At 40.5% G+C, this 16,410-nt stretch overlaps 1 protein-coding gene across 1 annotated transcript in view; it reads right to left on the bottom strand.

Moving 5' to 3' along the window:
• Positions 1–16,410, bottom strand: part of DNAH8 (dynein axonemal heavy chain 8) — a 328,304-nt gene that overhangs the window by 18,111 nt on the left and 293,783 nt on the right. Inside the window, exon 88 of the mRNA XM_024983878.2 lies at positions 3,167–3,323. Coding sequence (XP_024839646.1) covers positions 3,167–3,323 — 157 coding nt within the window. The remainder of the gene's footprint in view (positions 1–3,166; positions 3,324–16,410) is intronic.

The raw sequence follows: 16,410 nt of genomic DNA, 5'->3' as shown, positions 1-16,410 counted from the left end.
TTCTGGCATGGGGCCCATGTTTCCTACTCAGCAATGGCCATCTCTGATTAACTGCAGATGGGCCACTTCTAGTGTGTGAGGGACAAGATGGGAACAGTGATGTGAAACGGAACACCTGGATGGGACAACCTGCACAGGTTGAGCAAGTGATCTCGAAATCCTAGTCACATATGCCAGCGTGCATGCTCAGTTGCTCCGTTGTGTCCAACTCTCTGTGACTCCATGGACTGTAACCCACCGGTATCCTCTGTCCATGGGACTTTCCAGGCAAGAAAACTGTAGTGGGTTGCCATTTTCTCCTCCAGGGGATCTTCCCGATCCAGGGATCAAACCCAAGTATCCTGCGTCTACTGCATTGGCAGGCAGATTCTTTACCACTGAGCCATCTGGGAAGCCCCCTAAACATGCCAGTGGAGGTCTTTAACCCAGTCTGACATACCAACCTTCAGGTAGTCACCTAAATCCCTGGTTCCAGAACTTACAGCTTTGCAGGCTCCATTGCTCTGTTCTCATCTTGAGCCCTTCAGCCTCCAGCGGCTAAATAGCCTATATATCATCCTGCTTAGATCATGACTGCGTCGTGGAAATTAACATTTTAAGGAAAAGGGAAATTATGGAAACACTTTTGCAACCAACACAAGTGAGAAATCAGGCCCAGGTGTTGGCTTCCGCATGAAATCAATAGTCCCAGTAGCTTTGATATGCTAACAGCCCCAACAAATCACCTTGCGCGACACTTACAGACACGTGCTTAATGTGTCTTAAAACTTAGATTCTAGAAAATCTAAAATCAGAACTGATTTTACTTTCAGTATCATTATTGCTTCAGCTTAAAATTGCCTTTTTATTAATAAGTAAAATATTTGCTGTACTCTTACATAGAATTTTTATGTTTCTGAAACCAGTTAGTCTTTTCTACAGTAGTATGTTTTTAAGTCAATACTGTAATTATGTTTCAATTAACTAAATGTACCTTACAGCCACATTTTTAAGAACACATCTCTTCTATAAAAGGACACTAAAAAGTAAGTAATCCTGGAAGAGGAGGCTTCTTTAGATGTCTCTTAGTAACAACTCCCTCTTATCTAATAATACATTTAGGGTCATCCCTCCCACTCAGATTCTGCTGGGGGTGATGACAGAACAGAGATCTTGGTGAAGTAGTCCTGACTAACCCCAAGCAGCTCAAATTATCCCAAGGTCTTGAAACTCTCCTCTGGTAATACAAACCTGCAGTCTAGTCACAGAGAGTGCATTTTATCTTACTTTCACATGCCAGAGGGAGGTGGGAGGGGGGTTCAGGATGGGGAACACATGTACACCCGTGGCGGATTCATGTCAATGTATGGCAAAACCAATACAATATTGTAAAGTAATTAGCCTCCAATTAAAATAAATAAATTTATATTTAAAAAAAATAAAAATCTTTGAAGACAGGTGTTATGCCTCATCTGTCTTCTGATCGTTTGCAATGGACCACACAAAGTATGGACTTATAATACTTATCCACTTAAAAACATTTTTCTCCCCTGACTATAAACATCTCTACGTGAAGTCACTGATTTCAGTATCTTAGCCAAATTCTTGGTATCCATCTACACATCAGAAGCAAAAATTGTTTTAAGAAGCAAGAAAATGTTTTTTATTGCTGGGGGCACTGAATGCAGGAGGGAGAGCGGTAGCCCAGGCAGCCACATCTCCCAGACTCAGGGATGCCGGACAGGGGAGACACCGGACCAGAGAAATACCTCCATGAGGGCATCAGCCTCTCACTTTTTGGTTGAAAAGCTAAAATTGCCTCAGTCCAGTCTTGGATTCATGTGAAGCTCGCCATCAGTAGTGAGGGGTGGAGCTGAGAACAGGAAAGAGGAGGCCCTGGATGGCCTGACTATCTTCTTGCTTGAAGAAGGAGGATGTCTTACAGGACTTCCAGACTGCCCAGAAATTTTACCACAATTAAAGATTTATTAAGATCAGCAGTTCTCAAAGTGTGGTCTGGGACCCCTAAGGCTCCTGAGCTCCTTTTAGGAGGTCCATGAAGTTAATTTTTTTTCGTAGTAATTCTAACACATCATTTGACCTTTTACTCGCCTTCCTTCACTGAGGAGTGTCTAAAGGCTGCATGACCTGACCTGTGCTGTCACAGCAGACAGGATGTACCAGCAGATACAAGGGTCCAGCTGTCTTCTAGTAAACCAGACATTAAAGAGATGTACAAAACCCTCACTTTCTCTTTGAATGGTTTTGTTTTGGAAAATACATTTATTTTTAAAATATAAATGTTACACTACCATGTGATGGGTTTATTAACGTTATTTCACAATAAATTAATATTTTTTTCATTTTAGTTTACATTTATAATATATTAAATATCAGTCATTATGAACCACATATGGACTTCCCCGATGGCTCAAGCAGTAAAGAATCTTCCTGCAATGCAGGAGACATGGGTTTGATCCCTGGGTCGGGAAGATCCCCTGGAGAAGGAAATGGCAACCCATTCCAGTATTCTTGCCCAGAGAATCCTATGAACAGAGGAACCTGGAGGGCCACAGTCCTTGGGGTCACAAAGAAATGGACATGACTGAGCTCTCATACACATAATCCATAAAAGTAAGAGCTGTTTGGGGTCCAAGTAAAGTAAAGTGGTCTTGAGATTAAAAAAAATTTTTTTTGAGAAAAACCAATGTTTATTAACAAGCAAACATCTGCAAGGTTCGAGAAGTAGAAAATTATTGCCATCCAAACTGGAGAGTGAGTTCATGTAAATGGCTTGCTTTCCTGTTACCTGGCTGAAAGGACAGGGAGAATGAAACATATGGAGGGCAAGAGAGAGAAGCAAGGGCTCAATTTAAATCATGGGACAAAGCAGGCTTGAGTAAGACAGACAGGGAGAATCTCAACCCAGAGGGTTAAAAAACCCAAAGACAGAGGAACCCAAAGATGGGCAAAGGGTACAGAAGAGAAAATTGAGAAGGAAAATGAAATAGAAGAGTACAGATTGTAATTTTGCAAGAGGCTTGAGCAAGAGTAAGCAAGAGAAAACCACAAAGTGAAAAAGGATTGAGCAGGGAGAGGAAGCGACTGAAATGTACTGTCCGAGGACTGTGCTTAGCCTTGTGGAACCCAATGACAGCCCTGTGTGCCTGGGGAAAGGAGAGCTCACCTCATGGGGAACGTAATCAGGAGGCAGCTTGCTCAGCATGTCTTCAGATAACCTGTAAACAATGGCTTCCCGGGTCTCTCCCACGCCGCCTCCACTCTCTTTGGGCTGAATGTTGGTAATTGTTTCAAGCACAGCAGAAGCGGTGTTACTCTGGTAACTGACAAAAAGAACTGAACTGTTCAGAATGCAGCAGGAAAATGCACCTTCAGAGATAATTATCAACGCTAAAATGAAACGATGAATCAAATTCAGCCAAAAAAAAAAAAGGAAGAAAAAAAAAGGAAACTTTTACCATCGATCTATGGGAATGAAAAAACTTGAGATCCGCTCTACTTCCTCCTATTAGGACATCAAGAACATCACAGAAATGAAAGTTCTTCATCTTCAGGGAAAAAGATTCCATGAATGCCTTTAACAAGCCAAAGCAGTGCTAGCCAGCCTTGCTTGTACTAACCTAAACCCCTCAAGCTGAACAAGGAGCCCACCTCCTTTTACTCTCCCCTGTTTATGGACTGGTCCTAAGCATCCTCCATTAAACGGCAATTTTTTAGCATGAAGAGCACTGGTCATAATTCTTCTCTGAATTATAAATTATTAAATTTCTTGGGTCTTTTCTGTTTTGTCTTCTCACTTTTCCACTTGTTTTATGATTCCCAAAGTGATGTATAGGCAGCACTTGTCTATATGCAGCTACTTATCCTTAAAATTCATATATTCAATAAAGATTTACTGTGTACCCGGCATTGAGTTAGGTATTAGGAGACGGTGGTGAACAGTTCTTTTTCTCTAGGAGAGAAGGGGGACATCAGTCAATATTATCGTAATAAGTGCTGTGCAGAAAAAGAACAGGATGGTTTAAGATCATATAGCTTCTCTCTCTCTCATTCTCACTCTCTAGCTCCTTTTGGGGAGACTGACCAGATGCTCTGAGGTGCACAAACTTAGTTTTTGTCCCAAGGTTGCTGAGTCGACCAGCAGTCTAAACACACAGATATGGTGTGTGTGTGTATGTGTGTACAGCAATTTACAGCAAAAGATCAGGGAAGTTTTCTCTTAAAATGTCATATAGGGAATTCCCTGACGGTTCAGTGGTTAAGAATCCACCTTGCAATGCAGGGGACACGGGTTTGATGCCTAGTCAGGGAACTAAGATCCCACATACTGCGGGGCAGCTAAGTCCATGAGGGTCACAACTACTGAGCCCATGCACTCTGGAGCCTGCACAACACAACTAGAGACACGTCCTTGTACTATAAGGAAGAGCCTGCTTCAGTGAAGGCTCTAAGACCCAACACAGCCAAAAGTAAACAAATAAATATATATATATATTTTTTTAATGTAAAACTGCCTTATTTTAAAAAAGGTCATATGTAAGTTGAGACCTGAAGAATAAACAGATCAGCCAGACAAAATAGGGTGGAAGTGGGAGGCAAGAGAGGACATTCAGATAAGAGGTAAGGCCTGGAGGTGAGAAGGACTTCCCTGCATTTGAGTAACAGAGACAAGTCCAGTGAGGCTGGAGCTAGAAGGAGAGGTAAGGATGGATATAAGGCAAGGACCAGACCATGCATGGTCATGTGGGCTGTTTGAAGAATTTGACATTATCCTACAGGCAACAGGCAACCACAGAAGACTTCCTCGGCAGAGGTGTGGCAGGACCAGATTTAAATTTTTCTGTCTTTCTTGAACTCCTAATTTACCATCTATAAACGTCCCACAATTAAACTGTTTTGAGTTACCGTTTTGTTTTGCTTGTAAATTTTGTCTCTTGTCCAGATGCAAACCACATTTACATTTCCTTACAAAAGAGGTTAGAGGCAAATTTAAAAGGAATCCAACAAATGGTTAAGATTAGTGATTTGTTTTTCTGTTATATTTCCTTAAATAAACCTTGTAATTTAGCTATATGTACAAAAATTTTTAATGTGCATATCTTTTAACCCATCAAGTCTACGTATAAGAATTCATCCTCAAGAGAGAACCAGACATTTTAATTTCTGACAGTATAGTGCAACTCTCACCCTGAACAACTCCAACGAAAATAGCTAAAAATGCTGGATAAGACATGAAAAACATTACTGAACTGGCAAGAAACTAAGAAATGCTCAGGATCAAATGAAATATAGAATGAAAGCTGGAATCAAGAAAGATAAGCCAAATTTTACCCTGGGGGCATCAACCAAACCCTGGTGTTCTCAAGTGTCCGTTGGGATGGTGCAATGAGAAAGGAGGTAAGCCCTATGCCCAAGGAAGAAAGCCTAATAGGAAACTTCTACGTACATTTGGGACTTCACAGGGCTAATCACTCAGTGTTAGGGTTAACTAGAAATAACCTGACTATCAGAAGGGGATGGTAGGTAAACTGGTCTAGCTTAGTGGGGAAAAAATCTTTCCTAAGAATTCTTAATTTGTGATAGTAATTAACATTCATTAATACTACTTGTGTGATTTGAAAAACCTCAAGCCAAAAATTTATTTTAAGATGGCCCCAGGAAACCTCAGGTGGTACCTGGTAGATGCAAACAGAAATCTTTTCTGGAACAATATGCCTTCGAACCAAGTCTCAAAAAGTCCAACAGTTAATTTCCAGTAAACATGAGCCAAGAGCCAACTAAACAAAAGGAAATAGAACTACACCTGCAAAGATATCAGATAGTGAATTTTCAGATGCACATTATAAAATGTTTTCATTGTATTGAAAAACAAAAAACATGATTGAAAATATAATACAGGAAACAAGTATAAACAGTATTTCGAAAAAGAGCCAAATAGAACTTGAAAATTAAAGCTTGCATTAGTTTATTCTATTGCTCCTGTAACAAATTATCATAAAATAAGTGACCTAAAAACAATACAAATGTATTATTTCACAGTTCTATAGTTAATAAGTCTGATAGAGGTCTCACTGGGCTAAAATTAAGGTGAGCGGACTGGGTTCCTTTCTGTTGGCTAGGGGGGAAGATCCGTTTCCTTGCTCATTTGAGTTTTTTACAGAATTCACTTTTTCGCAGTTGTAGAACCATTGCCCCTAATTCCATATCACCTATAAGGACTCTCCTAGCGTCTAGGGTCCATCTGTATTTCTTGGTTCATGACCTCCTTCCTACACCTTAAAAGTCAGACATGGCCAGTTGAGTCATTCTCTTTGAATCTTTCTTCCTTGAACAATTTCCTCTCTCTGACTCACTCTTCTGCCAAAAAAGCTTATGTGATTAAATTGGGCCCACCTGGATAATTTAGGCTAACATCCCCATCTCAAGGTCCTTAACCTTAATAGCATCTGTAAAGTCGTACTTGTCACATTAGGTAACATATTTACAGCTTTTAAGGATTAGGATGTGGACATCTTTGGGGGAAGTGTCTACCCAGTAACAGTTAATGATGGCTTAAACAGAAGATTAGATGTAGCCAAATAAATAATTAGAAAACAGCAAAACAGATCTCAAGACATTATCTGGAATCTGCAGAGGGGAAAATAAATGGGAAATATAAAGTTAAGAGGCATATAGGTCAAAGCAGTACATTCTAACATACTTCTACAAAAGTTTGAGAAAGATAGAAGGAGAATTAGAAAGAGATAATAACTGAAGAAATAATGACTGAGAATTGATGAAAGATTTGAATCCTCAAGTTCAGGAAACTCAATGCATCCTAAATAGGAAAAACAAATAAGTAAATAGAAACCCATGTGTAGACATATAGACATAGCACAAAGATAGTGGAGTAGAAGGATGTGCCCTCATCTTCTCCTGAGAGAACTCCAAAATTTCAACTCACTGCTGAACAACCACTGATAGCAGAATGGTGGATCCCACCAAAAAAAATACCCAATGTCCAAGGGCAAAGGAGAAGCCCCGACAAGATGGTAGGAGGGGTAAAATCACATTTAGAATCAAACCCCACACCCGCCAGAGACTCTCGGAGGGCTCAAATAAAACCTTGTGTGCACCGGGACCCAGAGACCCCACAGAGACCGAGCCAGCCCTGCCTTTGAGTGTCTGAGTGTCTCCTGTAGGGTCACAGGTCAGCAGTGGCCTGCCGCGGGGACGGGGCCTCTTGCTGCAGCAGACCTGGGAGCCACGGCGGGCGGTGTAAGTCCTCTTGGAGGAGGTCGCCATTAGCCCCACCATTGAGCCACTGAGGAGATGACCCCAAAACTGGAGAACAATTATACCAAAGAAGTTTTTGCACTGTTACTAAAGTTCTAGGACCCACAACAGAGTTCCCAACCTGGGGATCCAGCAAAGGGACTGAGAAACCCCAGGGAATTTGACTTTGGAGGCCAGTGGGATTTGATTACAGAACTTCCACAGGACTGGGGAAACAAAGCCTTGGAGGACACAAACAAAACCTTGTGCTCACCAGGACCCAGGAGAAAGGAGTAGTGACCCCCTCCAAGAGACTGAGCCAGACCCGTCTATGAGTGTCCAGGAGTCTCTGTGTAGGCGTGGATTGACCATGACCTGTTGCAGGGTCAGGGGCACAGTGCTGGCCTAAGTCCTTTTGAAGGAGGTCACCATTACTGCCATTACCCCTACCGTAGTTTGGCCTCAGGCCAAACAACAGGGAGGGAACACAGCCCCACCCATCAACACAAAATTAGATTAAAGGTTTACTGAGCATAGCCCCGCCCATCAGAATAAGACCCAGATTCCCCCAGAGCCAGTCCTTCCCATCAGGAAGATTCCACAAGCCTCTTATCCTTATCAGTCAGAAGGCAGACAGAGGAAAATCACAGTCACAGAAAACTGGCCAGTTTGATCACATGGATCACAGCCTTATCTAACTTAATGAAACTATGAACAATGCCACCCAAGACAGACGGGTTATGCTGGAGAGTTCTGACAAAACATGGTCCACTGAAGAAGGGAATGCCTTGAGAACTGCATGAATGGTATAAAAAGGCAAAAAGATGACACTGAAAAATGAACTCCGCAGGTCAGTAGGAGCCCAATATGCTACTTGAGAAGAGTGGAGAAATAACTCCAGAAAGAATGAAGAGACAGAGCCAAAGCAAAAAACACGCCCAGTTGTGGATGTGACTGGTGATGGAAGTAAAGCCCAATGCTGTAAAGCACAATATTGCATAGGAACCTGGAATGTTAGATCCATGAATCAAAGTAAATTAGAAGTGGTCAAACAGGAGACAGCAAGAGTGAACATCGACATTTAGGAATCAGTGAACTAAAATGGACTGGAATGGGCAAATTTAATTCAGATGACCATTATATATACTACTGTGGGTAAGAATCCCTTAGAAGAAATGGAGTAGCCCTCATAGTCAACAAAAGAGTCTGAAATGCAGTACTTGGGTGCAATCCCAAAAACAACAGAATGATCTCTGTTTGTTTCCAAAGCAAACCATTCAGTATCATAGTAATCCAAGTCTATGCCCCAACCACTAATGCGGAAGAAGCTGAAGTTGAACGGTTTTATGAAGACCTACAAGACCTTCTAGAACTAACACCCAAAAAAGATGTCCTTTTCATCAGAGAGGACTGGAATGCAAAAGTAGGAGGTCAAGATATAACTGGAGTAACAGGCAAGTTTGGCCTTGGAGTATGGAATGAAGCAGGGCAAAGGCTGCCGGGGACCAGCCCCGGCTGATCCAGGGTATTCGAAGGAGAGACGGCGTAGGCGAAGATCAGGAAACAATTGCTTAATTAAATGTTAATTAAGGATATAAAGAGTAATAGAATGAGGATAGCTCAGTAAAATTCAGTGAAGAAAAGAGGCTGAAATAAGGATAGCTCAGTGAGGAAATTCAGTGGAGAAAAGAGGCTGAAATAAGGATAGCTCAGTGAGGAAATTTAGTGCAGAAAAGAGGCTGAATAATTCAGCCAGAAGGTAAGAGAAAGAACGACATGGTGAGACCAAGTTTCGGTGAACAAGGCCCGCACTTTATTTTTCAAAGTAGTTTATATACCTTAAGTTATGCACAGAGGATAATGGGGGAAGGGGTAGAGTCTTGCAGCAAACCAGGCTTTCTTCCTGCAAACTTATCATATGCAAAAGCTTAGGTGATTTGCATCATCTTCTGGCCCGGAGGCCTGTTAACATTTTAAGACCTTTTCTTCAGAAAACTTATTTTTCTCTAAAGGTGATTGGTCAGGAGCCACCCTCCAAAAGCATTAGATAAAGTTGCATTCCTACAGCGCAAAGGTGTGGTGGGCTACAAAAAGAATTAACTCAAGGGTCCCAGGTTACAAACATTAAAGCTACTATTTACACCAATTATATTAACCAATACACTGCCAGGGACACAGCAGGTAAGGGATATGGAAACTTAGCAGCAAACATTGGCCCAACAAGTGAAAATCCCTTCACCAATACAATTTCTAATCAATCTTTTAACTACTCAAAAGAATCTGTGTTTAGACAGTTTAGAACATCTCCTGCCTCTCACAGTTGGGAGGCTCTGAACAATCACATGTGGCCGGAAAAACCTATTCAGGCAGGCTAGAGGATTTCCAAAGGAGTTTGTAGGTTAAACACTGTCACACCCAGGAATTATTAACTGGAGCTGTAAGCTAACTTTTTTCAGAGAGGTAGTGGGGGACAGCCCCCCGTAAAGTCAGAGGTGTAGGTGAAAGCACAAAGCAGAAAGTAGGCAGACTCTGGTTTTGGGGGTATATGCTCGAGAATTTCCAGGGGGACTCCTGAAGCTCGATCCCGCCTTTGCGTATGCCGAGCCTCCTTCCTCATGACCTTTGTCATGGGCGGAGTTCCTCACGCTGGCTACCGGCAGTGATAGAATTTCCAGTTGAGCTATTCCAGATCCTGAAAAGTGCTGCACTCAATATGCAATATGCACTCAATATGCAATATGCCGGCTCCCGGCATCTCCCCCTTTTTTATTTCTTAAAACAGCCAGATGCAGCTCAGTCGCGAGCTTTTGAATGTTCTGCCGAAGAATCCTGACAATACAAGGAAGAATGATTATGAGAAGCATAACTAGAACTAAAGATATTAGACAGAATGTTTTTTCCAGAAGTAAAGTTAGAGAAGGTGTGAAATAAGTCATTAGCTGCTCCAGCGGTGGTAAAATCCAGTCGAGAGTGTTCCAGGGTCTGTATTTGATTATGAAATTTCCCTAAGTCCAGGCCAATGTCAGAGCTGTTCCAAACACCTGAGATACGATTTTTGATTTTTTCCCATTCATAATTTGTCTCGTTTACCTTTAAAGATGTCACGCATATCCACCGTTAATCAGCGTGGCAAGACAGAGCCATTTTCACTTTTAAAGCCTGTAACTCAGTCCCAATATGCATTATTGCCTCTTCTAAAGCGTCTACTCTCATCTCCAATTTTCTATCTATAACTTCCTGTGTTGCTAGAGTTAAAGAAACATTTTTAGACATGGTATCAACATATTGGGCAGTATGCACTTGTTGAGTCAATGATATTGCTGCCGCAGTAACAGAAGTAATTGCTGCTATTAAAGCTGATATTCCTAAAATAAGTAAAGCCCACAAATCGTCGTGATCACATTAAATCTTGTAGTTGTTGTAACATAGCAAGACTATAGTTATATCAATAAGTGGTTACATCATAAGATAAGGTGGACATTGTAACACTACCAAAGAGCAAACATTATATTGAGGGTTTAAACAAAATGAGAGCATGCATTGTTCACAAGTCACTACATTGGGTCCACCAGTGAAAGTCACATGTACATTAAGTTTTCCAGAACCATTGGTAAAGAGAAAAACATAAGGAGAGGGTAGACAAGCCAAAACAGAATAAGTAGAATTATTTTCTGGTTGGAGTTCGCGCTGCAGCAGCCCCATCGGTCGTGCCAGGATCTCAATGTTTATATTGCCTCCCCTTCTGGCGGGCTTCTCTTTTGTGATCGAAGCAATGGGGGAACTGGATGTCTGGGGGTCTGCAACATGGCGAATCAACCTGTCTTGGATCTAAATTGGAGAATCTGCATCCTGTGGAAAAATACAAGCACATCCTCGACCGCTAGTTAATAATGGGTCAGGACCCTTCCATTGTCCTGAGAGGAGGTCCTTCCATTTGACTAATGGTTTTGCATTTAATTGCTCCAGGCATCAATGACGAAGCGTTGCAGTAGTTCCAGCCAGATCAGTATTTAGAATATTTATTACGAAAAGAGCATGTTGCAAGATTTGATGGGGAGAACTATACTTAAACTCCCCTTCTTTTAGTTTTTGAATTTGGATTTTTAATGTTTGATGCGCTCTTTCAACAATGGTCTGTCCCTGGGGATTATAAGGGATGACAGTATTATGTTTAATTTGAAACTTTATACAAAAATTCTTGAAAAGACTTAGACGCAGGAGCATTGTCAGTTTTCAGAGCTTTTAGCAGGCTCAAATATGAAAAACAAGTAAAGAGATGTTGTATTACATCTTTAATTGCTTCCCCTGTATGAGCAGTTGCAATAATAACATGAGAAAAGGTGTCTACAGTTAAAGAACAAAGGACAGTTTTCCAAATGAAGAGACATGAGTTACATCCATTTGCCAGAGTACGTTAGGTTTGAGATCGCGAGTATTAACTCCCATAGGTAGACTATTATAAACAGTGGGGCAATATAAGCAAGAACACACAATCTCTTGAGCAGCCTCTCTGGGAATTTGGAATTGATATCTTAAGGCAGTAGCATATTGACGATAAAGTAAGTGAGAGGCTCTGGCCTCCTCAATCACAGTAGCCACTGTATTTCAGGTTAACAAGTCAGCCAAATCATTAAAGGCATTTTAAGGGCCGGGCAATCTGGAATGAGCCCGAATGTGTCCAATGAAAAATATTTTATTTCTTTTCCAAATTTGTTGCTGTAATTTAGTTAACAAATGAAATATGGTAGTTTTATTTTCAGGCAAAACCGCAGTTTCAATGTGTGGAAACAACCTGACAATATACTGAGAATCAGAATAAAGGTTAAATTCCTCATCTGCAAACATAGCAAAAGCCTCTATGACTGCTGTTATTTCAGCTCTTTGAGCTGAAGTTTCCTGTGTTTTTAAAACCTTTTGGTGATTTTTAGTAACTATGGAGGCTTTACCGTTTGCTGACCCATCAGTAAAAACTATTTGAGCATTTGGAATAGGAGATTGTTTACATCTGACAGAAAAAATAACTGGATGTCTGGATATAAAATTCAGCAAAACATGTGAGGGTAAATGATGCAAAATTTTGACCAAAATGGTTTCCTATAGCAATCTGCCAATTTTTATCAAACATTAGAAGAGCAACAAGTTGTTCCTTATTATATGGAATTACAATTTCTGATGGCTCTTTACCAAATAATTTAATGTTCCGCTTTTTTCCTTTAATATCAAAGTAGCTATCAATCCCGGATAAGAAGAAACTACCTTTTTAGTTTGAGCGGGAAGATGGACCCACTCTAGGGGGCTGTTTTGCTATAAAACCAATTTTTTGTCTGGCCACCCCAATTACACCTATGGGGGTTTTATTGCAAAGGAATTATCAAGCAGTTGTCAATTTAATTTTTAAAATTTTTTTTAAATTTACATTTTAACAACATAAATTTAGAGATATGTTAATTTAGGTCTAATGTTTAGTTTAGGTCTCTATAAATTTAAATAAATGTATAACCTCCTTATCTCATTTTGGTATACAGATATACCTAAATGCAAAATGTATTTATATATGGCAACAAGTAAAAACTTATTGACATACAATATATATAAATCAATATACTTGAATTAATCTTATAATTAATATATCAATTCATACATATTACAGCAATACAACACACACACAGCCAATACCAACCAACACAAACCAATGTACTGTAATAATACATGTCACACATATATAATTATACAGCATACAGAACATATATCATCACAGCACATCAATCCATACCAATTAATATCAGCCACACACATTATATTACTGCAATATACATTTAATTATACAGTATATATATAATACATATATTGATTTATATACAAATTAAGTAAGTATAGATCTATAAATAGAATTAGGTATACCTTTATTATATTTTATTTATACCCATATCTAATTAGGCAAACTGTAATTAGGCAAATATATTTATATTATGTATTTATAACAATATATAAAGTATTGTTAATTGTACCACCTGTTGATAACTAAGAAATTGAGAAAACCCTTCTCTGAGTATCTCCTATTTGAGACAGCACGTCCCTCCCCCATAGGGTAAAGGGGAGCGTAGGAACTACATACGGTTGGAAAGTTCCACAGGTATCTTCAAACTGCCAATCTAACATTTTTGAACTTTTAACTACTGTGGGGGCTTGAGGGCAAATGAAACAAAATTTGACCCCTGAAATCTATCAGGGCAACTTGCCAATTATCACTATTTTATAAAAGACTTGCAGTTGATCCTTATTGAGTGAAATTATTATATTTGCTACTTCTTTTCTAAAAAGTTCCACACTTCTTTTTTCCTCCTTTTATAATTAATTGTGCCACCAAGCTGGGATAAGATAAAACTCTTTTTCTTGGGATCACTGGTAGATGGAACCAATGGGCCTTTTTGTCACAATCACCCTGTAGGTGTATGTTTTATGGCAAGAATAATTTAATTTCATCTTTTGGTAATATTAATCCTAATTAACTGATCATTTAAAGTCTCATCTACTTTAACAAGAGCCGTCTGTTTTATTAGTCAACTTTCTCTTAGAACTGGAATTAGGATCGCTTTTTAAGCAATTAAACAAAGGCTTTAAATCTGCAGTAGTCAGTTTTAAATGTGGGCATATCCAATTAATGTCCCCTAATAATTTTTGGAAATCATTTAAAGTTAGTAAACAATCTCTCCGCAGCTTCAAAGGGGCATTATCAGTTTTTTAAAACTTTTGGCCGACCTAAATATGAGAAGTAAGTAAAGAGGTGTTGCACAACATGTTTATAAGCTTTTCCAGTTATCGTTTTGTAACCTAAATCTGATCTATAGCTTTTTAGATGACAAGCAACCATCTAATCTTTGCTTGAATACTTCCAACAACAGGAAACTCACTACTCTTCAAGGTTTTAAACTCTCCCTCACCTTTTTCTCTACAGCATTCCCACCCCGCATACCAGTTTTTCTAATCTCAACTCATTTTCAGTAGTATGTGTTGGCCAGGAGCTGGGTCAGTCTTTCCCAGCAATGTTAAGAGACGTCTGTTCCTGTGTCTAATAGCCCTGACATTTTATTTTCTTAAATTAAAAGATTTTTTAAAGGCCTTGGAGCTGTACTTTCCTGCACCCAAAAGGCTAGATCACTAGATCTAAATACTCTGTGGCTCTTAGCTTGAGAAGTCAAGTTTTTCTTGTCTGATACTAAGGTAAAAGCAAAAACTGTGTTATTCTTTGACCTTTATTAATTTGCACAGTTTTGGTAGGCAGCGAGATCAAAACTTTAATTTCTCCAATATAATCAGAATCTACTACACCATACACCACCCAAATTCCTTGAAAAGAAAGCGACCTACACCCTAGCACAAGTCCTACAATGCCCTCAGGCAGGGGGCCAGCCACTCCCATTGGAATCGTATCAGGGGTTAATATTGTTGCTAAATCCCTTTACTGTCCGCTTTTTCCTTAGCCTGGGTGAGACCCCCCTGAGGTAGGGTTTTCTCCAAGGAGCACGCTCTGCATATTGTGCACGCAGTCTGTTTTAAAATCTCCACTGTTCAAAAAACTTATCTTCCTCAGGCTTAGGCAACACTTTGAGAGGCTTTGGGGGCAAAGTGGGTAACTCTTGGGCCCTGAAAGGCGCAAACGGAGGCGGCGGCGATCGCCTTAAATCAGAAAGTGGTGGATACTTTTTTTTTTTTTTTTTAAGATTTGCGCAGGGGGGGTGGGGGGGGAGGGGGAGCTCGCCAGGGCACCTGGTCACAGCGTCTCTTACAGTCTCTCTCTCTCTTCCTGCTTTTCTCACTTGTCTCTCCCCCTTCCTTTTTCGCTACCCTTCTCTTTCCTTCGTTTCTTTCCCTTTACCCTCTTCTCTTCCCTAATTTTTTTTTTTTTTTATCTTTTTCTCTGTATCTCCTTTTTCAACTTCCTTTCTCTATCTTGCTGCGTTCCCTGATTCCTTCCTTCTCCGTTCTTCTCCTTTTCACTCTTTAGCTCTTTCTCTATCTTTAGATCTTTCTCTATTTTCTTTCCTTTTTTCTTTTTCACTTTTTTTTGTTTGTTTGTTTGTTTTTCTTTTTTTTTGCTTGGGTGAGGCCCCCCTGAGGGGGTTTTCTGCAAGGAGCAGGCTCTGTATATTGTGTATTTTTTTTTTAAAAAAGCTCCTTTGTTTGAAATAAATCTTTTTTATCTTTTTCAGCCTTATGCAATGCTCTGGGAGACTTTGGATGTAAACTGGGGAATTTTTAGGCCCTGGGAGGTGCAAGCGGAGGTGGAGTAGTCGCCTTAAATCAGAAATTGTTGGATAATTTTTAAAGGTTTGTGTAGAGGGGGAGGGAGCTCTCCAGGGTGCCCGGCCGCAGCGTCCTGTAAGCCCTCTCCTTCCTCCGGAGGTAGAGCACAGTCTCCCTCCTTTTCTTCGTCAATGGCAGAAAATATGATCTGCGCAGAAGGTGGAGACCCACTACCATCCACCGCTATAGCCTCTCCCATAGACTATCCCACAGCCTCATGATGAGGGTCCAGAACATTTTTAATCATATTTATAGGATAAGCTTTTAGTTGTTTTTTACCTTCACCCAAGTATCTAAATTAACAGTAGCCTCTTTAACAGTTTCAAGATTACTTGTATAAAGAGTTGCCATTCTTAGTTTCAGTGTTACCCATGTCAGAAAATTAAGTATAATAGAAGATAAAGCTTTTAGCTTTTAAAAGATCAGGCTCTTCTTTGGCCTTTTAACTTCAGAAAACCGTTTTCTTTCTCTAAGTCTAACTCTTTAACACTTTCAACACTTCCCACTCCTCTCGCCCTGTCTATCCTACAGGGGGGTCCGCGGCACCCTTGAGTGGGGTCCTAGCCGTCCCGAACACTGGAAGAACAATAGGGCTGGTGACCCAGATTGTTCCGGGGGAGGAACAGTAGGCTGATGGCCCAAACTGTTCCAAGGGAGGAGCAGTAGGGCTGGTCACCCAAACTGCTCCGTGGGGGAACAAGAGGGCTGGTGACCCAGTTGTTCCGAGAACGGGGAGCAATAGGGCTGATGGCTCTGATTGCTTTGGGGAGCTTACCTTCGAAAGTCCCTGTTTCGGGCGCCACCTGCCGGGGACCAGCCCCGGCTGATCCAGGGTATTCGAAGGAGAGACGG

This window comes from Bos taurus, chromosome 23, assembly GCF_002263795.3.
Source record: "Bos taurus isolate L1 Dominette 01449 registration number 42190680 breed Hereford chromosome 23, ARS-UCD2.0, whole genome shotgun sequence".
Taxonomy (NCBI): Eukaryota; Metazoa; Chordata; class Mammalia; order Artiodactyla; family Bovidae; genus Bos; species Bos taurus.
This window is presented reverse-complemented; position numbering and strand designations above follow the sequence as displayed.